This window comes from Sturnus vulgaris, chromosome 1, assembly GCF_052056855.1.
Source record: "Sturnus vulgaris isolate bStuVul1 chromosome 1, bStuVul1.hap1, whole genome shotgun sequence".
NCBI classification, from domain to species: Eukaryota; Metazoa; Chordata; class Aves; order Passeriformes; family Sturnidae; genus Sturnus; species Sturnus vulgaris.
The window spans coordinates 135,616,767-135,643,941 of NC_142243.1; the positions used below are offsets into that span (position 1 = coordinate 135,616,767).

Sequence of the window (27,175 nt, forward strand, 5' to 3'; positions counted from 1 at the left end):
CTTTTAAGGATACAGGAGTTACAGAAGATCAGACATCTTCTTCAATAACTTCCAAACACTGTGTCCCACTAAATTATTTCTGTATTTTTGATGTTTTGGGGTTTTTTTAATATTTCCATAGATTGAGTTTATAATGCTGAGGCTTAAGGTGCAAAAACATATGTTAAAAGAATTAGAAATCATATTAATTAATCAGTGGAGTTTTTTGTACAGCAGAACTCTACTGTTAGAAAAAGCCTTCCAAAACTAAAAATAAAATATGCATGTACCTTTGTAGTTTAACTTACAGTATATATTCTACCTGACAGAGTAAGTTCTCTGAAAAAAATTCCTCATTAGCAGTATTTTGTTAATATAGATAGAGGATCACAGACAGCTGGCCAAGATGGTGTATTTAAGAGCCATCACATTTTTCTATTCAGGAAGTTTGAAGTATGCAAGCCTCTACTGGAATCAGTCATACAGAGGTTTTAGGTTTTGTATTCTTACTAATTAGAGGTGCTTTTTTTCTTACTACTTAATGATAGTGTCCTTAATGTCATGCATATTTCCTGGATGCACAAGGACTCATGATGCTTAGGGGTAGAAATAATACAGAGGTAGAAATAATTTAGAGACTAGGAAGCAGAACTGCAAACCTGCAAACTCATATAAATTAGGCAATTTCAAATAAATCTTCAGTAGGCAACACAATACAATGAATGAATTACAGATAGGTTACTTGATTTCAAAGTGAAAAAATTATGTAGGGTTATTTTAGGAGAAACCTTCTCCCCGTGAAGAGTGCTTGGCATTGCAGCAGGTTGCCCAGAGATGCTGGGCAGAGATTCCCTTGGAGGGTTTTCAGGCCCAGCTGTACCAAGCCCTGAGCAGCCTGGTCTGATCTGGGAGCTGACCGTATCTGTAGCAGAAAGCTGGGATATCTCAGTCTGGATTGCTTTATGACTTCATGAAATCAAATTGTCTAGACTCATCTTAAACTCACTGTTTCAAAAGTTTATCTCTCTTCAGCAAGAATCATTGAAAATAATGTAGTCTTTGAGAAATAGAGCCTTTGTGGACTGCTTCATATTGCTGGAAAAGTGCATGGTATTGGGAAGAAGTTCTAATTGCACAATGTTGAGCTTGGTGTTGACCAGGCAGACAATCACAAATGTAAACAGACAAAAGATAGGCAAAAACCTCAAGTCCAAAGAAAGACAAGTGTATATTCCTGTCCTAGTCAATGGGTTTTTAAAGTGCATAATTTCATTTAAAGAAGAAGAGCTGAAAGTCATGTAAGCAAAAGCACCATATGTACAAAATTTTTGTAGATCTAGACATGACTTAAAAAAATAGCCTTTGCTCTTAAGCAGGTGCCATTACATTAATCATATCTTGGTGAAATATGATGAGAGCAGTTTTCCAGATGAAAGATAGAGCTTTGAGTAGAGAAAGCTGTAGTAAAAGCACTAACAATTTCTAAACTGGGTATAATTGAGGGTGTTGGTATGATCCACTCAGACCCATTTTCCTTAGTTACATTACTCTAAGTGCCATCTGAAATCACAGAGTTACATATAGTTGTGTATCATAAAATAGTTCTGTTATTCTTATTTCAGTTACTCTTTTTCATTCCTGCATTTTTCTTACTGTTTTCCCAGAGCTCTGGAGCTTCAGCCATTTTCCCTTAAGCCTCTTCTACGGCGAGCAATGGCAAATGAGTCGATGGAGCGCTATCGACAGGCGTACATTGATTATAAAACAGTCCTGCAGATAGACAGCACCATCCAGGCAGCACATGATAGTGCTAACAGGTAACTCCACACCGAAATTCTCTGCTAACAGTCCAATTATACAAATAGAATTCAAATCTGTCTTACATGCTCCCTCTATTCTGTACCCTCAGAGTTGTTGCACAACTAGCTCATTATAGAGGATTGGCAGTTCTTTTAGTTGTTTTCCCATGATTCCAGTTTTCCTCTCCTAGCAGTAGGTCCCTTTCCTGTTTTTCAAAAATGTAATATTTTAAATATTTTAAGATTGTTTGTTTTTAATAGTGCTTCCACTTGTTCTCTTTCCTAACTTCTATTTTATACTATATAAAGTAATACTTAAGGTCCATGCCATTTCTCTGACATCCTGTTTCCTTTGCATATTAACAGTCCTTCTGTGGCAGTTGGAGATTTATGTTAAATGTGAATCCTATATGCTGCAGTTGTGAAAGTACTGAAGTAGCTTGATAGAGTGGTTGGCTACAAAGCTTAGAGGTGTAAAAGATATAATTGAATATTATTTTCAAGTATTAATACTTTCAACCTTAATTCTTGTTGCTAAGAGAGAGGTCTGAATTTCTCTAATGACGCTTCAATACTATAAAGTTGAAAACAGAGGAGCCATTAATCACTGAGCAGGAGCCCACATGCATGTGACTTTTACAATGGAATCTAGTATCATTTTTATCCTTCCTGAGGCAAGGTCATAAGCACTTGCACTCATTAAAAAGTACATAATATCTTTCTTTAAATTCTGTTTATTTAACCAGAGGAAATTGTGACACTTTATAATCTCTTAGAAGTCCTATTTTTTTTAACACAAAAATTGTTAGTGATCTTCTCTGGGGAATAATAGAGTACTTGGACTGGTGGAATAACTGTTTATCCTGGTACTTATGTAATTATTACACTTTTTAAAAACCTTGTTGCCTTATTTTATCTGCAGATGATCTTTTCCTATTTCTCCTTGACTTGGAACTTGCTTAGTAGCAAGCTTATTTCCCTTTTCCCCTTAACACTCTTCCTTTTCTCCTCTCTAGGCCTTCCTTATGTTTTTAGCTTCACTGCTCATTACTCTTTTCCTCCCTGGCAACCCATCACCTTATTTCAGCTGCTTCTTCCTTCTTCTCTTCTGCTGGTAATTCATTTTTGCTTGCGAATTATTAATTTCTAAACCACAGACCTCCTGCGTTACTGAACTTTAACTATATTTTTTAAAAAATGTTTTATCATTTGAAACTTCAACTGAAACTATACTAAAGCTTTCGTTTTCATTTCCAAAGTAAGAGACCTTTCTAAAAACGAATTTTAGCAAAACATTACTCTACTGCCTTTTAACTTAAAGACACTACCTCAAATGTAATATTTTTTGGTTTTTTTTCTTATATTAGGAAGATCAGATCTCAATAACCTTTTATTGGAGAATTTCTTGTTTTTTAGTTTTCTGTGGGAAATTGGAAGTGATTCTGTAGGATGCTGACAGGAAAAATTCATCATCGTACTTGTGTGTGAGGGTGGGTTTGATAAACCACATTGAAACTTGACCCTCTGTGCTTACATAGCTAAGCAGACTTTCCAAAAACCTTAGAATCAATTGCATATTTTTAATACTCATATAAAAGACAAGAATTTTTAATATCAAGCCTTTACCTGATCATTTCGCAATCAAAAGGAAATATTTAAGAGTTATATTCATAATGGAGACAAGTATAAACAATTATTTGACTGTTTATTATGTTGATTAGATGATGTTAAATTGTGTCTTTTATTGGCTCCTGAGGTGATTTTTTTTTTTTTTTTTTTAGGTAAACTGGAAGGACTAGGTCTTGTAATGGTGTGTGCCAAATAACTGGAAATTGCATTTCAAGCAGGCTTTTGATTAGTGGCATCTTCCTAGCTTTGTAAACATCAGTGGATTTCCTACTTTGTGTATTTTAATTTCCTCTCAAGTGTTTATTTGCTCTTCTCTGTTAGAAATACAGAAGCTCTAATATGTGGGAATATATTTTTGCATTTCCTCCTACTGAATTGACGTTTCATTCCAGTTGTCCCAATTCCTTTAGTATCAGCTAAAATAGCTTGGAAGCTGTTTTACAAAGTCCCATATGAGTACTGTACTGCAGAAAGAAATTTGTGATCAGCTCCAGAACTGCAGGATTGTTGGGTCAAGTTAGGGTTTTTGTGGTGGGGAATGAGTGTATTTGTCCCAGCTTTTTCCTGAGACACCTGTGCTTTTTAAACTAAGCATGGCACACAGGTGTGCATTTTTGCAAAAGATTCTGCTTTCATTATGATATTACAAGAAATCAGTTGATCATCAGATAGTGCAGGATTCTTCCTGTGGATTTTGATGAATTAGAGATTTTTTTCTCCAACTTTTAAAGCCCATTATGATAAATGAAAAAACAAATTAAATAGTAAGTTAATATGACTCCGATTTCCTGTAGAATTACTCTATTACTTTTAGTGGGAAATATCTAAATTAATTGACGTGTTAATATGAAGTGTACTGTTTTGTTGCCTAAAAAACCCAACCTGAGTAAATCTTGGGGTTGTTCAATTTATGATGGTGTGCCACATTTTTTTTCTTAGCAATTGAGTTCAGGCTATGATTAAAATCCAGAAGTTTTAGTAAAATTAGAGCAAAGCAGTACTTGGACAGGCCACATTATTGGTATGTCCTCTGAGATACTTAGGAATGGTATAGGCCCCTGCAAGGGCATGTGCAGTTAACACACATTAAAATAGTCTTTTTGATCACTTAGAAAACAAATAAAGCAACTACATTATACTATGGAATATGATATTATGTGAATGAAGACATTTGCTTTCAAGTCAAAACCACATGATTTTTATGCAGCATAGTGTAAGACATAAACTCGCTCATTATGTAGCTCTACAAACAGACTTTAGTCTCTATAATTCTTTAAAATATTTTGGTAATTTCTGTTTTACACGAAGGAGATTAGAACTGGTGCTGCTTCTTGTATTATTTTTTTTTGTCAGACCACAATGGAAAAGAATATGGTCTTGAGTGCTCTGATTCTATTGCCAGAATATTACACTGACACTTCTTTTTTAATAGCTGTTATTCAAATACTTTAAAAGAACAAAAGTAAATAAGAAAACTCCATTGGGTAATTTATGTTCACTCTATGGTGTTCTTCATGTCACTTTCAAGGTTCTTAATATTTTTTTGGATGTATGTTCATGTAGTATGTTTTTCACACCTGTGTTAGTTGGAGATGCACCTAATACAAAAATTTTTGTTTTATTTCCTATAGTATCCATGTGACTTGCTTTGCTACTCAATTCAGAATTTTCCTGTGTTAAATTACAAATTAGACTTTTTATCAGTTGAACTTGATTCTTAAGCCCATTTTAGAGATTAGGAGATGTTTATCACACTGTTACTCTCATAATTGGCTTTTTTTTAATAACACTACAAAATTTCTAATGGAACCGTGAAATCTTAAATGGCTTCACTTACTTTTTCTCCAAAAGAGAAAAGGGCAATGGGAAAATCCCAGTTAAATAGTTTTTGGATTGAACTGCACATATGTGGAAATAGTTGACATACAGACATGTGTTGGTTTAAGAAAGACTAAACAGTTTTTATATGCAATTAAATGCATTTAAATGGGGATTGATTAATACTTTTCTGACTATATAACTATAAAATGCAACTTAATTCAGACTAATTTGTGACCTGCATTGCCTTTTTCAGACAGTTGTTGTGGAAAAGGTTTCACTTGACAGTTACAAATTTAAGTATCACATTTTGCCTGAGAATATTGTAGTCTAGACTTACCACAAATAATACCTATGAAGAGCTGAGAAAAGTAACCAAAATAAATACATGGATTTTTTTTTTTTTCATATTTCTTTACTGGATGTGGTAGGCAGCATTTAGAGCTTAGTTGCAGAATCAGTCATTGGTTTAAATATTTACAGGTCATGCTGAAGTCAACTTGTCTTCTAAATGCCAGCATAATACTCTAAAGTGGAAAAAGTCTAAATCTTGAATGAATGTGATACTGTTGACTGCTGTGATGATATTTTCAAATTAGCCTTAACGATAATTGTTCAGGTTTTCTTTTTAAATTTGAACATTGCAGTATTGAACTGATTTTAAGTTATTAAAATGTGAGTTAAATATATGAAAAGTCATGTTGGTGGGGCTGTTCTTTTTCAGAATAACAAAGACTTTAATAGATCAGGATGGTCCCAGTTGGAGGGAGAAGCTGCCACCAATTCCAGTTGTTCCAGTTGCTGCTCAGCTGCACAGGTGGGATGGAGGAGCCGTCACTTCAGAGAATATTCCAAGTACTACAGACATCAGCACAGAAGAGCAACTGCAGATGAATCGTATGTATAGCTAATGCAAATACACATTCAGAAAATAAACTTAATTAGAAAATGGAATACATTTTAAGAGACCTTTGTGAAAAGCCAAAGTAAAATTACTGATGAAGTTTAATGTGCTTTGTGGAGCAGTTACGGTAATTTTTTTAAATCAAGTGATGTAGTTTGCAGCATGTAATTTCTGAAGTTACATAAAATCAGCAGAAATACTCATCAGCACAATATCAGGATCACCAAAGCCTAACTGCTGGCCCTACCCAGGACACCCCAAAAGTCGCACCATGTGCCTGAGCTGGGCAAGCCCTTCCTGAGCTCTGTCAGCCTTGGTGCAGTGCCCACTTCACTGGGGAGCTGTTCCAGTGCCCAACCACCCTCTGCATGAAAAACCTGATATCCAACCTGTACCTCCCCTAGCTGTGCTTCCTTGAGTCCTGTCACTGGTCACGAGAGTGAAGAGATCAGTGCCTGCCCCTCTGCTTTCCCTTGTGGGGATGTTGAAGACCTCAGTGAGGTCTCCTTTCAGTTTCCTCCAGGCTGAACAGACCAAGTGACCTCAGCCACTCCTCATACTGCTTCCCCTCCAGACCCTTCACCATGCTCCTGGCCCTCCTTTGGATGCTGTCTGATATTTTAGTGGCTTTCTTACATTGTGGTGCCCAAAACTGCCCCCAGCACTCGCTGTGAGCTCACCCCAGTGCAGAGCAGAGCAGGACAATCCCTTCCCTTGCCTGGCTAGCAATGCTGTGCCTGATGTCCCCCAGGACACGAGCATCAGTGGTTTCCCTGACATCTCTAATACAGTTATAACAGAGTTTTCCCCCAGAAAAACCACCACTCAAACAAATACCCAACTTTGGCAGAAGACATTCAGGAGACATCTTTCAAAGATGTTCTGGACTTATCCATACATAATCACTGGGTGCTGAACTCTAGGAAATTAACTTCCTTCCTGATTTTTTTTTTTTTTCCTTCATTGCAGGTTCCATTTTTCTCCTTCAGTAAATAAGATGAAGGAAGCTCTCTGATTCAGTCATTACTGACATTAAACACTCCTTTTGCATAGGGTTAAAACCTTATGTTTCCATATTCGAGTATTAATTGGTTTCCCTTTGAGTTTATTTCAATATAAAGTAGTATTGAAGATAATCTCTCGATTAACAGCAAGGGTGACTGCAATTTGTAACTGGGCTGTTGACCGAAGATGACCCCTACCACTGGTACATATGTCTGTAATGCATTACTGCAATACTGAGTGTCCTCCAAGTGCTTGGCAGCATTGTGATAGAAAACATGTCTCAGTCTATTTCAAATAGATCAGGCTTTGATTAAGCTTTGTTTTTAGAAATATTAAACAATGATTGTGTAACTGTTTTCTTCACTGAAGGCTGACTGTTAATGCTCTGGTTGCCTTCTCAGGCCTCTGCTGCATCAGTGAGACCTGACAGTGATAGGTGGTACTGAAAGGCTGCCAGCAATAATGTTCAGTCAGTAGTTAAAACTTACTGTTGGCTGACACTTTTTTGCAAAAATTGTATGTTTTTCTTTGTGTCTTACAACTTGAGTTATAATTTAGTTGTGTATTTCATGTAGCTTATTTTTCCCCAAGTCCACATGTAGTTTTCTGGCATAGGAAACTGCCATGTTTTTATAGCATAACTCAATGAGTTCAATTATTGGTTAAAATTATTGGTTATATACAGTGTAGAAAATCTGAAGCTTGGCAGAGGGCTCATAGTCTTTAGCACAGCGCAAAAAGTAGATTATTTCACAGTGAATTATTTAGAATTATGTTGCTGATTACTGTTTGCTCACAACAGAGTCAATGAAGCTGCAGTTGGAATCAGTTTTTCATTACAAACACAGCTAAAACTGTAGCCTAACCCAAAAGCATCTGCAGCAAATGATATGGAATTAAGAAGGAAAGGCAATTATGGAATAATACAGTATTAATTTTAAAAAAAAGTGTAGTTAGGTGTTTCCAGGTTCCTCACTGCATCTTCTAGAAGTAGTTCTTAACAGAATATTACTGATGTATCCCTAACTCCAGCTGATACGATGATTTGTTTGTCATTGTCAGTTTAGCATAGTAATTGTGGTAGTTGATTGCAAAGAGAATATTAGATCAAACGATGGCCACCTTGGTGTGATGGTGCAGATCTGGAAGGCTTTTAATCCTGCTGATTAAATCTCCACCATTGTAAGTAAAAGCAGGGTCTCAGTGGACACAGGTAAGCCCTCTCTACCATACAGAAACTGGGAAAGCTTAGAGCTGTCTATTGCTTTCCCGTTATTTTCAGCAGAGCAAGTGGATGGAGAAGTATTTGTTGAGCCAGTGTAGGTCTGGTCATGCCTTTGGAGCAGCAGAGGAGGCTGGGGACAGGAGTGGCCGAGTGCAGGGTGACAGGGTGACTCCCCTGCCAGGCGTTAATCCTTAGTCTGCACAGATCATTCAGCCACCCTTAATGAACTGACCTTATGTGCCACTGTGATCCTTTCGTGCTGTAGGTGAGGAAGCTATGGAGAAGTTCAAGAGGTTGAAAAATGAAGGGAATGATTTTGTAAAAGCTGGGGACTATGAAGAAGCTGCAAATAAATACAGTGAGTGCATGAAGTTAAATACTGAGGAATGTACTGTCTACACTAACAGGTAAAGATCCAAGAGCTAATGCTGCTTTGGGGAATAACAGTAGTTATATTTTCTCATTTAAATAAAGATTCTGCATCCCTTCACTCATTGTTGTGAAAAGGGGAATTTTTTTTCCTACTCGGTGAATGTTTTTAAGAACAAAATGGATTTCTTGTAAAAACATTTTTAAGGGGAACAAGTATTAATGTCACTGATATATGTCTTAAAATATTCTATATAAATAGAATAAGCAATAGTAGAAGTTATAATTAGCATAGCATTTTCCAACATTTTGAAATGTTTTTTGAGAATACTGGTATGAATTGAATTACAAACTTAACATGCAGTAACAATATCTCAGATATGAGGACTAATAATTCAGAGAAAATGTACATTCTGAGAAAATAAAAGTAAGAACACAGTCATACATCAGCATTATTTTAAAGGCTGACCTAATTCAGCAGTATAATTCTTTATGCTGTAATCTTATCAGCTTCTACAAACTAAGAAGGATTTGATTAGACCAGTACTTGAGTAGGAGAGTTCCAAGTAATAATTAGGTACAGAGAGCAGTGTTGTTTATTTAGTACAGAGCACTTTTTTACCCTGAATGGTTGCATAAAATCTGTATTACATTAACCACTATACTATCATATTGTACTAACATAGGCTCTGCTTTTAAAATACTTGCTTGAAGTTGAGCAAGTATGCATTAGTCACAGTTGAATTTTGACTTTTATTGCAAGAATTGCCTTCTCTAAATCCATCCAGTGATGTTCTTGGTATTTAATGGTTTTATGTACTTTTAAAAATATCACATTGAGACTGAATCGTTTGAAGTATTGTAATTAACATTTGTGAGTCAAAAGATCTTGGCACTACAGCACAGCAGAATTTACTTATATTGCAGTATATTCTGTTTTTCTGTGTCAGAGCTCTCTGTTACTTGAAACTGTATAAATATGAAGAGGCTAAGCGGGATTGTGATCATGTTCTTCAGATAGAAGATTCTAATATTAAAGCTTTTTATAGAAGAGCACTAGCGTACAAAGGATTACAGGTGAGGAAAAGGAACATGGCAGGTATTCTTAAGCACATCTAAACTTGCTTATCCTCTTCAAAGGCAATGAGGTAGTTGCTGTCAATGGGTGAATACAAGCTCCGTGTGATGATTTATTAGTTTGTAGACCATTAGGCATGTACATAAAATATTTTATAAATATTTTTGCTACATAAAAACCTGCATGTTGATGTAATAATTTGAGAAAATACAAGAATATTGCAATAAGTAAGGTTTGACTAGGGATTGGTTAAACAAATTTCAAATCTGTTCTAATGTTCTAGTATTCTCCTTCTGGGTATCCCAGTCTGTTTTATCTGTCAAGGAATTTACTATAACTTTGCTGATGACAAATGGATTCTCTCCAAGTCTCTCTTCATCTGTCCAAACTAAAATCTCAAGCTGTCTTGGCATCTGCTCATGTAAGTGTCCTATTAAACCAGGATTTTAATTATCGTTGTTTTCTCTCTCTTTCTTCCCCAAATGCAATACAACTCTTTGTCAGTACTGTACTTTGTCACTCTGCAGCAGTGTCAGTACTCAGCCTTTTGCTTTCCATCTGCATGGTGCTGGTGTCTCTGTAGTGTTCATCTTACGTACAGTTTTTAGAGTATCCTTTTACCTGATCATCATAAACGCAGACACATTGTTCACATCCATCCTGAATGGGACTCCAAATCTCGTGTTCCATCACTTAAGCCATGTCGTTCTGTTTGTCTATCCCTCTGGTGGTTCCCCATCTTCAGTGATGTTGAATTAGCCTTTACACTCCATAATTCTCCCACAGCAATCCTTGCTCTAGCCATCAGCTCTTACTTGATACTGAATTATCAGCTTCTTGATTTTGTAGGCTTGTGATGGCAGCTCTCCTCACCTGCTTTGTATTCAATTTACCAGTGTCTTTAAACAAGCATCTGAAGTGCTGTCTGCCCTGTTGCGGGAATGGACTGGAGGTCCACCAGGTTTCATCATTGTCCTTCAAATGAAGGACAGTTAGGCAGACCATCATTATGTTTGATGCCTTAAAAAAAAATACTGAATGGTGTCTCAGCTTACAAATCACCTGTGAACCTGTTTGTGCTTAAACAGCATACCAGCCTATGCTCATCCCATGTTATAATTCCAAATGCAAGTCCTAGGAACGTGATACATTTGTTCCTCTGTTGCAGTAGCTATGAAATTTTAAAAGTGTGAAAAGTCCTAATTTTGTGTAGTGTTTTTTCTGTAACTGTGCTAAGCTACCTGGTAGCAATCATCTCTAACCTTATGTCGTTAAATGTGATAAAACGTCCGTATAAATATGAGTTACATGGTGATTCTACCAGACAGAAAAAAAGGGTATTACACACCCGTGAAGAAGGTCAAGAATTGGTGATATAACTTCTGCTTTTTTGCCTATCCTAAAAAAAAAAAATTTGTATTACTGAAGACAACCTGAAACATAGTGTTGGTGAACTCCTTCAGAACAGTCTCAGCTGGGGACTCCCAAAATGCTTTGTTGTGGTTGGATTTAATGCCTTCATTATTGATAATTTCAGGGATGAAAGTGATGGGTAAAATCAGAGAAAATGACAAAATTTGAAGTTGACAAATGACTGTAACAAAGAATTGTATGAGCTAAAGGCATGCAGTTTGGTGAAGACCTAGCTAAGGTGGGAAGTGTTATTTGTATGTAATTAGACACACATCTAACTACAAAAGCTGCAGTGGAATTTAATGTTGTAAATGAGGGGGGTTTTTTACAGATTTACCAGGATGTAGTTAAGGGACGATCAGGAAAAAATATTAGTGCAATGCATTAGGCCTGTGGCACAGGACACAGACCCCAAACAGCATCTCCTGCAGCTGGTAGTCCACTCCCTTGCTTTGAGTAGTCATCTTGTCTGATTTTTGTTGGGCAGTCAGGCAGGCTGCAGTTTTAAATTCAGTAGAGTTGGTTGCTGACCCTTGTTACTGTTTCCAGAAGTCTGTTCCAGATACAGTTGTGATTCCTCACATCTGTAATTCAAATGACTTAGCTTAATTTGTAGTGGATTTCTGATGAAAGCAACTTGGCCCCTTTGTGCATTCCTTTGTTGGGGAACATAATTCTCATTCTCTCACTCTTCCTTTATGGCCTAGCTGGCTTCAGTTCATTACTGATATCCTGCAGCCGTGAATACCGGCCACCAGTATGGAGCAAATGTGGGAAAGAGTTGGAGTGACTTGGACACTGGCTCCTCTGTTATGGTTGAGGTGCTGAGGAAGTACCTCAGGTAGTACACGAGGATTTTTTTTTCCATGATAATACAAGTGATTTAATAGTAACCTTAGGAAGTTGCTTGAGAACAGAAGAAATACTAGATCACTCACACAATAAATTACGTTGGTCTTTTACTGTCTGCATGATCTTTTACTGTTTACTGCTGCATTTCATCTTTATTTTTGATACTCCAGGCCTTGAGATGTCTCGATTTTTCTATATAATTCCAGTCTTCCTCAGTTGATGCTATTGTCTCTCCAGAAAATTTAGTCTAAAAAATAGTAATTATGCAGAAAAAATGTGAAATAAAAGCATTAAACAAATTACAAGACTGATTATTGAGGAACTGTGTCGTAATGTCACTCTGTCACTGTGTTTGTCCTAATCTTGTTTAGCACAGAGGTCATAACATAATCCCAGTCTTCTCAAGTATTAGCAAAATTTCACTGTAAGAGATGGTCTATAGGATTGAAGCCCAGGAAAATTAGATACATCTTTAATCAAAGCTCAGTTTAACTCTCTTATTGGCAAAGCAAATATGCAAACTTGCTGGACTCATATTAATTGTGAAGCAGTGTTACCCTGTAAACAATTAACTTAAAAGCAGCAAACTTCAGTAATTTGCTCTCTTATACAGGGAATAGGTTTCTGAGAATAAATTATTTCATATTACATATTTAATTGGAAGTATTTAGTCACAGAGTATTAACTCATTCTCATTTCTTTTTTCCCTCTAATGAAATCACACTATCAGTATTTAGATTATTTTTGTCTACTTCGTGTCCAGATCCTGGGATTTTTACCTTTCTTACTTGTAAAGGACAGTATGGTGCTTCAGATTTATTTTCCTAGTGGTGTGCTTATGAGAAAAATATTTTCTTCTACCTACAGAATTATCAAGCCAGTGCTGATGATTTCAACAAGGTACTTCTAATAGATCCAAATATTCTTGAAGCACAAAAGGAATTAGAGGAGGTAACCCAACTGCTTCATCTTGACAGCAGTGCTGGAGCTGGCAGTCAGCAAACACAGGGGAAGAAGATAACCATACAAGAGGTAGTATGCCTGTTCATTTTTTAAAAGCAAACATAACAGAAGCCACACATACGAAGACATAATACTAAAGCTTTGTTTGCCTATCTTGAATCTGTATCGTTGAGGGGATGGTGTTGCATTTTTCACATCATGTTGAGGGCATATTGGAGGATTTTTACATACAATAAAGCTTGGACTGCTAACAAGCATATTCAGAACTTCAGCAGGAAGGGAAATAGTCCATTTAGATGGCACTAAACTTGAGGATATGCTCCTTGGAAACAAAAGCTGCCTAAACTTTGAAATACATGTTTTACAGAGTGCAGCTGGAAATAGCAGTTTTGTTTTTGAAGTGTGTGCTCCTTGGGCAGCCTCTGGGGCTGTGCTGGCAGAGGTCTGTGGTCAGCAGATGTGCTGGCTGCTCCTGTGCTGGTCGTAAAATTACAAGTCTGAAAAGTTAAATCCTACCCTAAATAGCAAGAATAAAACATCTGTAGGATCCTACAAAAGAAACACAGGATGCAGTGTTATGTGCAGGATCAAAACGTTAGCTTTGCACAGTTCTGGGAGAAATTAGGTGATGAAAGGATTTTCTCAGTCATTGATATTTTTGGATTGTAGCTTTGCTGGTCGTTTAAGAATTCTTTTTCCCCTTTTCATGTTGCCAGTCTGTATAGGGATGCTGTAATTTGATAATGTAATTTCAGAATGTGGTATAATGGAAGCTGCAGTTATTAATATATAGGAAAAAAATACATTCTTGAAGTACTTCAGGTAGTCACGAGCTCATGGGATTTTATGTAACCGGCATAAGCTGGTATAGTGTTAGTTAAGCTCTGAGTTGTGACAAACAAAGGGACCTGGAAAGTGTTTAGAGGAGGTTTGGGAAGTGACCACATTGCTAACTATGGTGCTGGCACTGGTAATTTTTCTAGGGGTGATGCAGGAAGCATTTATGTTTGCTGTCATAATTACAACTGCCCCTGTGGAGAGGTTCCACTCTTTTACCTGCTGTAGTACAAGGTAGTTCCATGAAAACAGACTGCAAAGAAAAATAAATCTTTTAAAAATTTATCGTAATTATTCCATGCTAATCAAGCTCTAATTTTATAAAAGACAGTCAAGGTTTCTCCCTTGATTGTAAGGATTGTTGAAAAATAGAACAAAATGTTTCTAAACCAAATGCAGTATTTTCCAAAAATTACTAATCCACTATTCTATGCAATACAGTGTCTTCACACTTTACAAAATACTTGGCATTGAGAGACCCTGTTCAGTAAGTTTCAGGTTATACTGATTTCACAACTCTTGATGGCTTGAACGATATTTTAGCAAATTCAGTTGTCCCCATAGTTCCATAGTTAATTTTTAGTGACTGATTCATGAAACTTGTTAGAGGCTGCAGTCTCAGGAGAACTTAAGTGGATAGTGAGGCAGTTTATCCATGCTGAGCTTTCTCTTTCCAAAGCAAGACTCCAAACAACACTCTGATCCAGCTGCCATGTGCCTGTACTGCCCTGGAGGCACAGCAGAGAAACGAAACACGAGTGCCTGCTGCCTTGACTCCAGTTGTCCCTGTCTTCTGGAACCTCACATTTAATACATGTGTAGAGTCCTCCTTTTTCCTGGTGCTCTCCAGGGGTGATTCCACAGTGCAGTGCCAAGCAGTGAAAAGAAGGTGTAAAAAACACACTTTTGACTGTGAGCCTTTAAAGAGGAATTAGAGAGCTCCTGTTCTGGGGGCAGTAGGACATGTAAGAACATGGGTGCCTTTCTTTAGCAGACTGCCAGCTTCAACCCAGTGATAGGATGGATAAATGCAGTTTATGAAGCTTCAGGTTATCTCTGTGTCCAGGTTAAGTGATCTGTTGCCACTTTGTTTGTGAAGGTGACTGAGCCTGAAGGACAGGAAGAGAGGACATCAGAAGACGCTGGGACTCACCACGTTGCTGCTGAGGACGCTGTTCCAAAGCCAGTGCCACGGAGGGCCCCTGAGCAGCTCCGTGTTTCTGCACCATCCAACGCTTATGACTTCGGTCAGATCGTAAATGCAGTGAATGCCACTAAGGATAAAGCTGCTTGTGCAGATCTTTTAACAATTACTGATCCAAAAATATTGCCAGTGCTGCTAAGTAACAAACTTGAAGGAGAAATCCTTCTGATTTTTGTCCAGTCATTGGAACATTATGTAGCTGGAAAAGACCCTGGCCTTGTATATCAGCACCTTTTCTACTTAAGCAAAGCAGAAAGATTTAAGGTAAGAACCTAGACTGATTGAATGTGAACTTAAATTCCACAGAAATCTAAAGAAAATTTTCATATATTAAAAGTAAAAACCACACTTTTGTATGTCTGTCAGATATTACGATTTTCAGCAACCTGTGCTGTTTATAAAATTTGTTGGTTTTTTTTCCTTTTTCAGGTGGTGGTGGCCCTTCTTAGCAAAAATGAAAAAGAAGAGGTACAGCAACTGTTTGATTTACTTTCAGAAAGCCAGAGTGATCAGTACTCATTGGAAGATCTTGAGAGCCTTAAAAAGGTTTATGAACTTTAGGAAGTTGAAGTTCATTGGCTGCATGCATACAGTTCGTGTTAGAAGCTGAATGAATGAACTCTGCAGACTTGCCTGGATTCAAGTGGGTCTTTACCTGGACTGCTGGACTTCTATTTTGTTTTGACAGCATATGCACATTTAAAATTTGCTGCTCTTTTCTTCTTGTAGTTGTATACATCTCTAGAATTTAATGCCTGTCTGTGTTCAGTAACAGAGTTCATTTCATTTGGCATACTGATTTTATTTAGACTCAGAAAAATATATTTTATGTTATATATGCAATGTGAAATATCTCGATAGTACAATAGGTAAATACACTCTTAGTCATCACTTGTTAACATCATTTTGTGAGTTCTGTGTTCAGGTGATAAAGAACCATCTTCAAGACAAATGGGTCTGTTAGCAGTAACTTTGCTAAAATGAGTTTACAAAAGGTATTAACATTTTTTCAGAAAACTCCTGTGGGCCATCTGTTTGTTCACTATTCCTGGTCTGTACAAAACAGATTTCAGTATTTTGGCTCAATACATCTTAACAAAAAAGGTGACTGAATTACATATTAGCTTGTCATGGAAACAATTACTAAATGGATAGGTATGTTTTTAACAAGTGAGTAATTTTTAGTGCACAGAGAACTTTTTTCCTGTGTGTGCAGGAGGATGGCTGGTGTTCTGACTTTTTTTGGGCAGTGACAAGACAAAGTGGCTGCACTTTGCAGTAGAAATATTTAACTCTGAGTTTTGTATTCAGGTTGTTTAAACTACCAGCTATTTCTGTTTACAGATATATTTATAAAACTAAAAACAATTTTTTGGACCAGTATGAATTTATTTTTAATTTTAGACATTACTTATGTTTTATATTTGATTCTGACAAAGTTCCTTCAAAGGTGAAGCTTTTAAATTTTTCAGATACCCTGATGCCTTCTTTGCACAGGTGATATGAATGTATATCAGACTCTCTTAGCACTGCAGAAATATCATTAAGAATGTTGTCCTAATGAAAATTTTTCTCAGGTATATATAAACTAATAAAGATTTTTTTCTTGAAAAGTATAATTCTGGCTTCTTTTCAGTAGTACACTTTAGGCTTATAATTCTGAGGTGTATTATTAGTTCCAGCTTGGAGTGCCAAGAATGAGGGTTTTACTTCCTAAGGCATCATCAATACAACTGATGATATTTAGCAATTAATGGGTTTTCACTTTGTGTGCTTGTGACCTCCTCAGATTAAGGCAGACCCTAAACTTTGGCTGGTTGAGGATGTAAAACACCTGCATTGCCTGCAGTCATTTTGGTGATGGTACTGCCTCATTCAGGTTTCAGTGAGATTGGCTGCTTTTTTAGCCAGCATGTGGGAGGGCCTGACAGGCAGAACAATTTCTAAAGACACAGACCTTGTAAAAAAACTGAATCAAACACGTTTGGGACTGTACTGCTGATTTGGCCAGAACCACTTCAGCCAAGGGCACCAGTCTTCAAAACTGAAGGGGCAGAGTTAGACCACTGGAAGGCATTTTGGGGGCAGGGGGTGCAGAATGAAGTATCTTTGGGTGTGGATTTCGCCATTTATTTGACAGGTAAGGGCTGTCTAAGTCTGTTCCTCTTGCCTTAGTCTTGAAGACTGTAGGAGCAGTCTCTACAGCCCCCAAAAGCTGCAGCTGAACAGCAAGCAAATGTGGGATTACCTGTCAAAGACAAGGTCCTTGGCCAGGTGAGGCTGCAGCCACAGCATCCCACGTCTGGCACTGGAGCAGCTGCAGACCAAAAGTAGCTCCTTGCTCACCACACATTTTGTGTCCTGTCTATGTAATGGTCAGCAGAATTACTGCTGGGCCAGGAGCTCATCTCTCCCTCTGCAGTCCCCATGGTCTAATTTCCCCTCCGATTTTTGAACACTCCTATATTTTAAATCTTGGTTCTGCCTTGTGCTTGGCCTTTATTTATGCTGCTTTTTTGTTTCCCTCTGCCCTCCATAATCATAATCTCTTCTGCAGCTTTGGCTGCTCTCCCACGCAAAGATGGGGCTGTAGCTGCCACCTCAGCCCTGCAGTGCATGGCCTCAGTGGAGACACAGCACCCAGAAACAACAGAGTGGGCAAAAGGGGAGAGGGAGCCAGAGCACCCCAAATGTCTTATCTGGCTTTGTGGCAGGGACACCCCAATCCCTGAATGGTGTTACACACTTGGCTTGTCACTCACCCCCTCAGTGTCAACATCCACCTCAGTAAAAACAAACCAACCAAACCCAACAGCAGGACAAAAGCAGGAAGAGACCACTGGTTCTGCAGGTGATGGGAGCAGGGCAGTGAATGTGACCGTGCAGTGGCAATAATGCAGCCAGTCACACACACACAGGACGTGGCCTGCAGAGACCCCAGCTGCGCCTGGACACACATCCCTGTTTTCACACAGGCGATGACAGCAAGATTCTTTCTGCAGCCACTAAAAATGCAGTCAGTAGTCAGGGACTAGCACAAGAACAAGGGGTCACACTGTTGCTGTTTTGGTCCTTTCAAAGTATTTTTGATGTTTTTTTGAGAAGGCAGCTCCAGGCTGACAGGCGCTCCCAGGGCTGAGTGACACAATGCCAGGGTTGCTTCCCTGGCCAAAAAGCCAGTGTACCACAGGGCCACCACTCTTCCCACTCTCCCGGCACAGTGGGGAGAGCCCAGTTACTGGCAAACCACTCCTTACCCTTACGTGGGATGTATTTCCACTCATCAGAACCTGCTCTGCTCTTCACAATCCAGTTGCACAAATAAAGGGCTACTCCTGTGGCAGTCGGGCCTTTCAGAAGACTTAGATTTGTTCATTACAATAAACAAAATAACATAGTTTTGAACAGCAGGGAACAAAGCTTCTTCCCTGCTGTAAATCAGGATTTATGACCCAAGTCAGTGTAACGGCTCAGCAATTGTGAGCTGCGGCGACCCAAAGGACAGCGGGCAGCGGCTGCAGCAGGGGCTGGCCCCGGCCGGCTGAGGGGGATGAATTAACACCAACCCCGAGTCCTCGCTCCTCCCCGGGCCCGGCCCTAGGGGCTGTAACACATTTCAGGGCGGACGCAACCTCCAGCTGGGGCAGTGCCTTTTTTTTTGCAACCGCGTGCGACTTCGCGGTTGCTCCTTGCTAAATGCCACCCTCGTAAACACAGGCAGTGACAGGAGACTGGTTTTCCTTGTAAGCAAGAGGGATTATAAGGGGATAAAGTGCCCCTCATACAACCACTACAGTTTAGGCTGTTGGGAATTCTAATGTCCTTACTGTTGAGATGGAATCAAAATCAGTCCTTTCATAAAGCCAGCGCACCAGGATCGGTGCAGGGAGAGCTGTACCTGGCAGCTTGCTGAGTTTGTTGCCCAAAACGCTTCCTGCGTTCCCTGTGTGCAGGCAGGTGCCGAGACAGTCACATCTCACAGATACTCAGTGACCTGGCCTGGAACACGAGCGAGGTGCCACAGCAGAGTCATCTCCAGAGCCACCTGCCGAGACCTGGGGCTGTGCTCGGCACAGTTCAGAGTCACCCGAGGCTGGGCATCCAACTCCTTTTCCTCCACACCAGCTTCAATTACCAAGAACCTCACAGCCACTTTTCTCTGTTTCTCTTACCCTTTGAGACCAAAGGTAACAAAGACATTGTCACCAATCTGGGATTGTGCTTCTCACCATAACCAGGCCTGGGGCTTCTCCAATCCTCCCAAGGAAACCATTTTGATCCCACAGCAACACCAGCTTATTCCATCTGGGAAGACACCTTTGGGACTGGCAGGAGCAGTCAAAGTGGTAACTGTGCTCTTCAGATCTTTGTCATTTCAGAAAGCGATTCTAAATAAATCTCAACATTTTCATTCCAAAGTTTCTGTTCAAGACTGCCCCAATTTCACCTGAATTAGAATATTAAAGGTTTTAAGTTCATTAATTCTAGCATTTTTCAACTGTCTGCTTGATCATTCTTTAAATGCATTATTATCCATGAGAGTGGTGGTATTACTAAGTAGGCAACTATTTAAAAATCAATCTGAATGACTGAAAGAGATGCAAGTCAGTCAAAAAATCTTTATGCAACAGTAAAAAGTAATTACCTCATATATGCAAAACTTTGTGACACTGATTGAATGAAAGGATGGATGTACAAGCCTGGATGCTTCACTACAAAAAAGACATAATGAAGAAAAACATAATGAAGAAAGCTTTTATAATGCTTTTATCTAATGTTGTAACTATCTCAAATAGTCTCAGATACAGCAGATATTAAAATAAATTTCCACAAGATCCACAACCCAACTTGAATTAGTCAAATTGGCCAGGAATCATGAAAAAAAACTTATTAAATTATTACAGTAGATCTGTAAATAAGAGAAGCATCTTCTGCATTAGTGTATTAATGGAAGCATGTATTTTACTTTTTTATAGACTCAAAATTCAGTGCTGCATTAAATTTATTGGTACTGTTAAGACTGCCTCTCATATGAAATATTACTTCTGAATTTAAAAATGTTACAAAATTAATCAGCAAATCCATTTTGTGCTAAAAACTTACCTCCAGAAAAAACTTACCTGCATTTTAACATTACTTCTTAAAGTGATGCATAAAATGATCAGATGATTTCGGAGTGACTGAAAATAATAGTATTATTTGATAAAATTTATTTACAAGAGTAAACCGTATTTCCAATTACCTGCACAGCAAAACTGAGGTCCCAAGAAATTAAGAGGTAGGTTTAAACTTGTTGAAATAGCTCTTCTATCTGACAGAAGTATAACTTGCACATGGGTTTGGGATGAGGCAATCCAGATTGAGCTTCTGCAATGCATCCCTGTTGCTTTTAATTTCTCACTTCCCTGGCCTCTCATGATGCAGGTGAGAAAATGAGCCTAAGGAACAGGCACTTCAGTTGAGCAAAAACCACCAGGTATTACCCAGAAACTCTGGCCAATCTGTGGTGCTTCAGAAAGAACTCTGTGCAGGCCATGTGAACAGAGAAGAGCATCACTTTAGATGGAGAAAACAGAGTTTGAGTTTAGCCAGCAATCTGACTTACACCAAGATGGTGCAGATTTGTTTAAAGAGCTCATGCCAGAACTGCATCCCTCTCACAAAACCATTTACTGTCCTGTCTGCCAGAGAGGCAGCTCAGGTTTCTTTTATCTTAGAGAAGGCTGAAATCTTGTACAAATGCAACTGACTCTAGATCTTACATTTCCAAGAATCAGAGAATTCAACTTCCAAAGCACAGCTGATCTAATAAAAATATTTAAAAGCAGCAAGAGGTAAGAGCAGTCAGGAAAAAAGGCTCCCTAGAAAAATACACATTTTCATAAGGCTGATCAGCACATTAAAAAACAGACCACTAGAAGTCAGTATTTCGACATTTATTTCAGATATGCAGTTTACACGCATATTATTGAGCAAAACCGAATTGCAAATATACAAATACTGTAACAAGCATTACCAAATAACGTAACTGGCACTAGTGTTATAAGCTATTACTTAAACTGGTGAGGATAAGTCATGGAAGAGGACTGTAGGTCATGGCATTCTTTTCATCCAATCAAACTTCCAGTAGCACCATAATGGCAATACATGAAACACAAGACAGAACATTGTTAACTGTTATTCTGAGATTCACAACTTTTTTTTCATTTTAGTGAATTACTTAGCAAAAAAATGTTAACAGTGCAGGCGCTTTGGCCAACTTCAGCTTGTGTTCAGCTGTACATCTTCCATACGCAAAAGAAAAAAAAAAGCCAGCATATTTGGAACCCATCTTTGCATTTGGGCAGTCAGAGCACTGCACTTAAGATTCTGGGACCGAAGACAGGCATGTCTTGCAAAGAGATGTCATGTCCACTAAAGCCTGAGTGAGTCTTTGGTAGGCCAATACCTCATTATTGTATCTACGACAGTCATTTTATTCACTAGGATTTTCTTTTGTGATCCAAGGTGGCCAGAGAGGACATTCTGGAAAACATTACAGTAAATCCTCAAACGACCAGGCACTTCAAACCCAGTCTTTTCCAAAGGCACCAAGAATGGATGGGGCACCAATTTTCCCCCTAATGAAAGGTGACTGCATCTGCTTTTCTACAATGCTTAGAAATCACTGTATTGTTGACAGTTTTTATACACTATATAGTAGCCTTATCTGCTGCATGATTGGTTGCATGAATAAATAGGTAACCCCACTGTTCTACACAGGTGATGTCTCCATTCCACCATATATTAAGTACCAATTTCTTATGTTTTGAAATTATGTAAAAGCCATAACCCTGCTCAAAGTGTACACACATACAAACACTTCTGACACAGGCTACATCCATCTGAAGATATGCAGTTCATTCTACATGCATTCTAAATACAGTGTGTCCAGTTATGAAACAAAATTATCATTCTGAATATTCACTGTTGAAGTATGTTTGTATAGGTCTCTGCAGGTCTCCGCTTCCCTTAAATTTAAGAGTTCACACAAGAATGGTTTTAAGTCACTAATGCTCAGCTAACACCCTTTATCCCAAACCCCATATTTTCCAAGTGAACAGTGCAGGACATATTATTCATTTCAGCATTTAACATATTAAGAATTTACCAATTTTTATCTAAATACACCAAGTATATGCTTTCAAGCAAAGTTGTGGCAAAAATACAAAACATGGACGTATTTGTACTGCTGTAATGCACTTGGTTAAAGCCTTCATGTCTCTTCACGCAGGTGGGAGGTCCATAGGAAGTATTTTGCCTTATCAGACAAGTATATAGAAAATGCAGTTGTATCAAAACCTTGCTTCTGCTGGTTACCTGAAACTTATGGAAGTCACATGTGATTCAACCAGCTTTGACATGGTTCTTTAGTGGCAAATATATTTTTGCAGCACTTACAGATTTACATTTCAGTCTGAACAGCAGTGCTTAATTCCACAGCCTGTTGTGAATGGTTGTTGTTTGTTTCTTTCAGTTTTTCACCAACACCTAAATCTACGTCTGTGGAAGATCCATTATTAATGCTTTCCTCAGCAATGTAACTCAGCTGTGGAACATCAGTGCTTGGGGCTGTTGGAACAGGCACAGGGATTCCACTTGGCTGTGGAGAGTTTTCCAAGCGATCATTTTCCACCTCTGGGAGAACACTGACTGTGGTAAAGCGAGTGTGATAGTCGCTGGAACCATGGCTACAGGAAGTTTTCATACTTTCCATATCTGAGCAACTGAACTCAGAGAAGTGGCTGGAGTGCGAATCTGCTACAGATGGAATACTATCGCTCAGGGAGGGAGAGTCAAATTCACTGGAGTTTGTGCTTTGCTGTTCCAACAGCTGAGCATCCATGTCCTCTCTCGTCTCATTAATCTTCATGCTGCTCTTCTTTCTCAGCTTGCCTTTGCACTTCTTCCCCGCCGTGCTGTCCTTGGACCACTTGGCGGCGCCGGCTTTGCCTTCGGGCGGGCCGGAGCAGCCGCCGGAGCCGCGCCCGGCAGCGCCGCCGTCCTCCACGCTGCTGCTCCCGCTGTGGTGCCGGAACTTGGCCGGCTTGGATTCGATATCCACCTGCACTTCCAGGCTGTTGCCTTCCCTAGAACAAGGGAGAATCCGTGAGTGTAAATGGTCATCGGAGGGTGGAACAAACTCTTGCTGCTGTCCAACTTACATCCCTCTCACTTTCACTGTGTATCTTGCAAGGAGAAATGTTTAACCAAATAAACAACCCAAAGGAAAAATGCAAAGTCTGAACGAGCGAACGCTTTACTGAGCTACAGCAGTGGCGTTCCTCTTTGGAAATAACCCTGGCAAAATGCAGTAAGCAGTCACATGTAATTCCATTTGTAACAAAATCTACAGTTTCAAAGTGTAATCCTACATGTAGAGGCATGCTTAAAATATCCTTTAATAAGCAAGGCTTATGAATATTCTATTTTCATAACATTTCTCTTACCTGTCCAAAGGGATGTAGGAGTTCAGAATGGATCCTGCCATTGCTTTGGTACTGGCATTGTCACTAACTGTTCCCAAGCTAACTGTGCCAGATTCTCCACTCAGACTGTATCGTTCTTTCTGCACATCTGCTTGTACTTCCAGTCTTGAAGAGAAACAGAGAGAGTTGCATATACTACCACAATAGTTAAAGCACACTAGCTGAAAATTAGTGTCACTTTGTAGAGGACAGTAAGTCAGTCAGTAATAATCAGAATTCCTGAGTCACTCCAGGACAGATGGGCTTATTTACCCTATTGTCACATGTTCTACATTTCCACTGTCAAAAATTACTACTTTTTGATTAAAACCAAGCAAACAAAAACACCTCAAAGCAAAACCAGATGAATTTCCTAAAGGTGTTAACCAAAAATTCTGGATTCTTTCCCTCTTGATATTTACAAGGACAACTTTCCAGTTCAGCTACAGTTCTTCTGCAGATAGCACACTATACTCTACAATCAATCAGAAGGGTACATAAATTCAAGACATGACAATTCCCATGTATTCCCTGCTGCAAATTACTACTAATCAAATAAGAGGCAGAGAACTGTGTTCTGTACTCTGCTTTACATTGTATTGCTATCAATTGCAACAGGAATAACAGAAACGTGACCAATTTTAAGTTGGGCTCAGCAGATAAGCCAGAAATCAAATTACAAGCTTTTTTCCAAATGTCTTGTTTATCTGTGTTCTGATAGTGAAACTGAAGTGGTTATTTTTTTGCTCTTAACTCTCAGCTCTTTAAAGCAGAGGGTATATATACCTCACTCAGCAGTCACAGCCTGGTACACCTGTCCCAGCAGAGGGGAACTCCTGATACTATCCCACTCTCTTTAGTCTATATAGCTTGGATTGCCAAATCACTCAAAATGAGCAGTGTTGGCAGCTGATTTAAGGAGAAAATTCCATGCTGAATCCCACATGCTAACAATCCTTTCTACACACTCCCTTTCTCTTCAGGGTGCAGGAGAGCCAACTACCAGAACGGCCAAAATTCACAGGAGGCATCGAGCATGTGACAAGAAGCTGTCACCCTGGCAAGGCCAGGTGTTCATCTGCCTCCCCTCCTGCCTGAAGTCCACGTGGAATCCACACTCCACCCAGGTGTTCTGAAGGCACAGCTTGGTGCCTGCAGACTGAACGAGTCAGCAGTTCTGACGTTTGAGTGAAGTGCACCAGAGAACAAAACTGTGTTAGAGATGAGCTGCCTCCCTCTGACTCCTGCTACAGGCTGCTCTCCTGGGTAAGCAGGACAACAGGATCTCAGGCCCCACTTAGCCTAAACAAAATCGAAGTCTTGAGGATTATGGTCAGTAAAAAATTGAAAATCAGTAAGTTTGTCAGGGAAAACTGTTTATCTCCCAGAGACAGCTCCTTTAAATAGGACCTGATATCAAAAAGCAAAAATGGGAAAACCGAGGAGGTGCACTGCCCGTGCCTGCACGTGGCTGGAGCAGGTGCTCACCTGTTGAAGCAGTTGACCATGGCACTGCCCGAGAGGCTGCCCGTGATGCTGGCCCCGGCCAGGGCCATGGTGCTGGCGGTCTCGCTCAGGTTGTCCCGGATGGCTCCGATCCGGTCCATGTGGCTGCCGCTGGCGCTCAGGCTGCCCGTCAGGCCCCCCACGCTCCCCTCCCCTATGCTGGGGTTGTGCCGCGCCTCTGCCACCGACGTGGTATCTGCACAGAAACACACAACGCCCTCAGCTACGGGAGCAGCACTCGGCTCTGTCTACAACGTGGCCGTGAAAGCTGCTTCGGAAATTACGCTGAGAAGAAGGGTTTATAAAACATATGGTCACAAAAGGAGAACTTTGTCAAAAAAATAAACCCCAAGAAAAAAGAAATAATTTTAAAAGACGCCTTTCTTGGAGCTGCTATAACGGCTATGCCCGACATCACATACTTAAGATAGCAAAAACTTAACCATGGATAGGACAGGAAACATGATAAAAGGAATGCAGAGAGGCCCCATCACACAGGATAGTGCCATGTAATAAAAAAATTGAAAGACCAGTCTTTAGTTGGCCCTATTAAAAATAAAAATTCTAACCCGTTTCCACAAATCAGGATTCTGAAAGAGCAACATTTAATGCTATGTTAAAACTTTTACCTATGAAGACCTGAATCTGGCTTTGATTAAAATGGGCAAGAAAAGCTTTAATAACTGTAATACAGCCCAGCACAAAATGACACAGAGAAGCGATTATCAGCTGAGAGGTGCAATTTCAGCAATAAGCAGAAGCAGCCCAAATGCAAGTAACTACTCTAGTATCTAAGATAAAAAATACCAGTCACAAAGCCCGTATTTATAGAAAACAGAATTTTCTTACCTACAGCTGCATTTGTTCCACCAACATTTATATCATTTTCATCATCAAATTCTATCCTGACACCTTTTCCATTGCCAGCTGACACACCACAGCCTCCACTTCGACAGAGGGAAATTGGAACAACTCCATACACATAAGCCAGCATAATAGGAACACCAATACCTAGAGAGGGAAGTACAGTCTTTCATTAAAAGTAACTTTTATTTTAGAGCCTTTCATAAAAGCAATTTCATTTTCCAAGATTACTTAATATTTGATTAAAATTACACTTGAAAGAGATTGGGAAGGAGCAAAATTAAGAAATATTGGTAAATCATTAAGGTGAAATGACAGGAAGGTGCTTTCAGCAAGCAGAATGTCCTCTGTCAGCATTAGTAGGAAGAGAAACTTAATGACTAATGAATTAATACTTTCTGTATGTCCATAACTTACTTTACAAACAAAATTAAAATACTTTAAAGATTCACAAAAGCTCCACTGGGGACTCCACTGTTCCACCTAAGAGGCAGAAATAGCAGAGACCTGCTTCAAATGTTACTCAACTAAAAATGCAAGTACCTCTACTACTTTAATAAGGCACTTCAATTTACATCCACTGAAGGATGCCATCAAGCTTTGCTATCAATTTAATAGGACTTCACATTATTATTACTCTGGGATTTTTCAATATACGTTTTCCTTAGAAGTAAACAATTCTGTGGAGTACAGTGGCAGGAATTAAGGGAAACCAGCTAAAGGAACTGTAGACTAAAACACAGATACACACACATCCATCCCATCACTTTGAGTGAACAATGGACATTAGTCCTTTGGCATATAAATTAAATCATCCTATGGCTTTGCTGATGGAAATAAAAAACAGCAGATTGAAAAAATATCGAGTTGGCACATTCTGAAAACAACAGGAGAGAAGCAGACCTAATAGAAAGGCTACTCAGTCTAATCTAAAAGAAGGGTTCCAATTATACAAAGTTTGCTTCACTAGAATTGCTCACATTCAAGGAGAAACTCCATATTCTTAGAGTCATTATTTTGGAAAGCACACAATGCCCCGAGACTCGAGGCCATGTGTTAATGGCAACAGGGCATGAGCAAAACTCCACAAAATAAAACCCAACTGCTTTCCCTGAAAAGCCATGTTTCATCTCTATTCAGGAACAAAAAACAGCTTGAGAGAAATGAAGTAAGGCAGACCTATAAATACAACTATGAGACTTTGTGTCCCACCACCTGTTCAG

The 27,175-nt window shown here is 39.1% G+C and overlaps 2 protein-coding genes across 8 annotated transcripts in view; one reads left to right on the forward strand and one right to left on the reverse strand.

The window, feature by feature from the left end:
- Positions 1-16,691, forward strand: part of SPAG1 (sperm associated antigen 1) — a 37,285-nt gene extending 20,594 nt beyond the window's left edge. For 3 of the 5 annotated variants that reach the window (XM_014879824.2, XM_088155031.1, XM_088155042.1), the window contains 7 exons: positions 1,644-1,796; positions 5,950-6,122; positions 8,625-8,766; positions 9,679-9,805; positions 12,939-13,103; positions 14,971-15,339; positions 15,505-16,691. In XM_014879824.2, the coding sequence (XP_014735310.2) occupies positions 1,644-1,796; positions 5,950-6,122; positions 8,625-8,766; positions 9,679-9,805; positions 12,939-13,103; positions 14,971-15,339; positions 15,505-15,636 (1,261 nt within the window). In that variant the 3' untranslated portion in view covers positions 15,637-16,691. Of the gene's footprint in view, positions 1-1,643; positions 1,797-5,949; positions 6,123-8,624; positions 8,767-9,678; positions 9,806-10,112; positions 10,228-11,926; positions 12,061-12,938; positions 13,104-14,970; positions 15,340-15,504 lie in introns of those variants that run through there. The other 2 variants (XR_015798712.1, XM_088155055.1) reach the window with 2 other exon arrangements.
- A 4,305-nt stretch (positions 16,692-20,996) lies between these two features.
- The window catches only part of RNF19A (ring finger protein 19A, RBR E3 ubiquitin protein ligase), a 56,504-nt gene continuing 50,325 nt past the window's right edge, over positions 20,997-27,175 (reverse strand). For all 3 annotated transcript variants that reach the window (XM_088177693.1, XM_014879782.2, XM_088177700.1), the window contains exons 8-11: positions 25,938-26,099; positions 25,071-25,284; positions 23,565-23,708; positions 20,997-23,204 (exon numbers count right to left, since the gene is read on the reverse strand). In XM_088177693.1, coding sequence (XP_088033819.1) covers positions 22,520-23,204; positions 23,565-23,708; positions 25,071-25,284; positions 25,938-26,099 — 1,205 coding nt within the window. In that variant the 3' untranslated portion in view covers positions 20,997-22,519. The remainder of the gene's footprint in view (positions 23,205-23,564; positions 23,709-25,070; positions 25,285-25,937; positions 26,100-27,175) is intronic.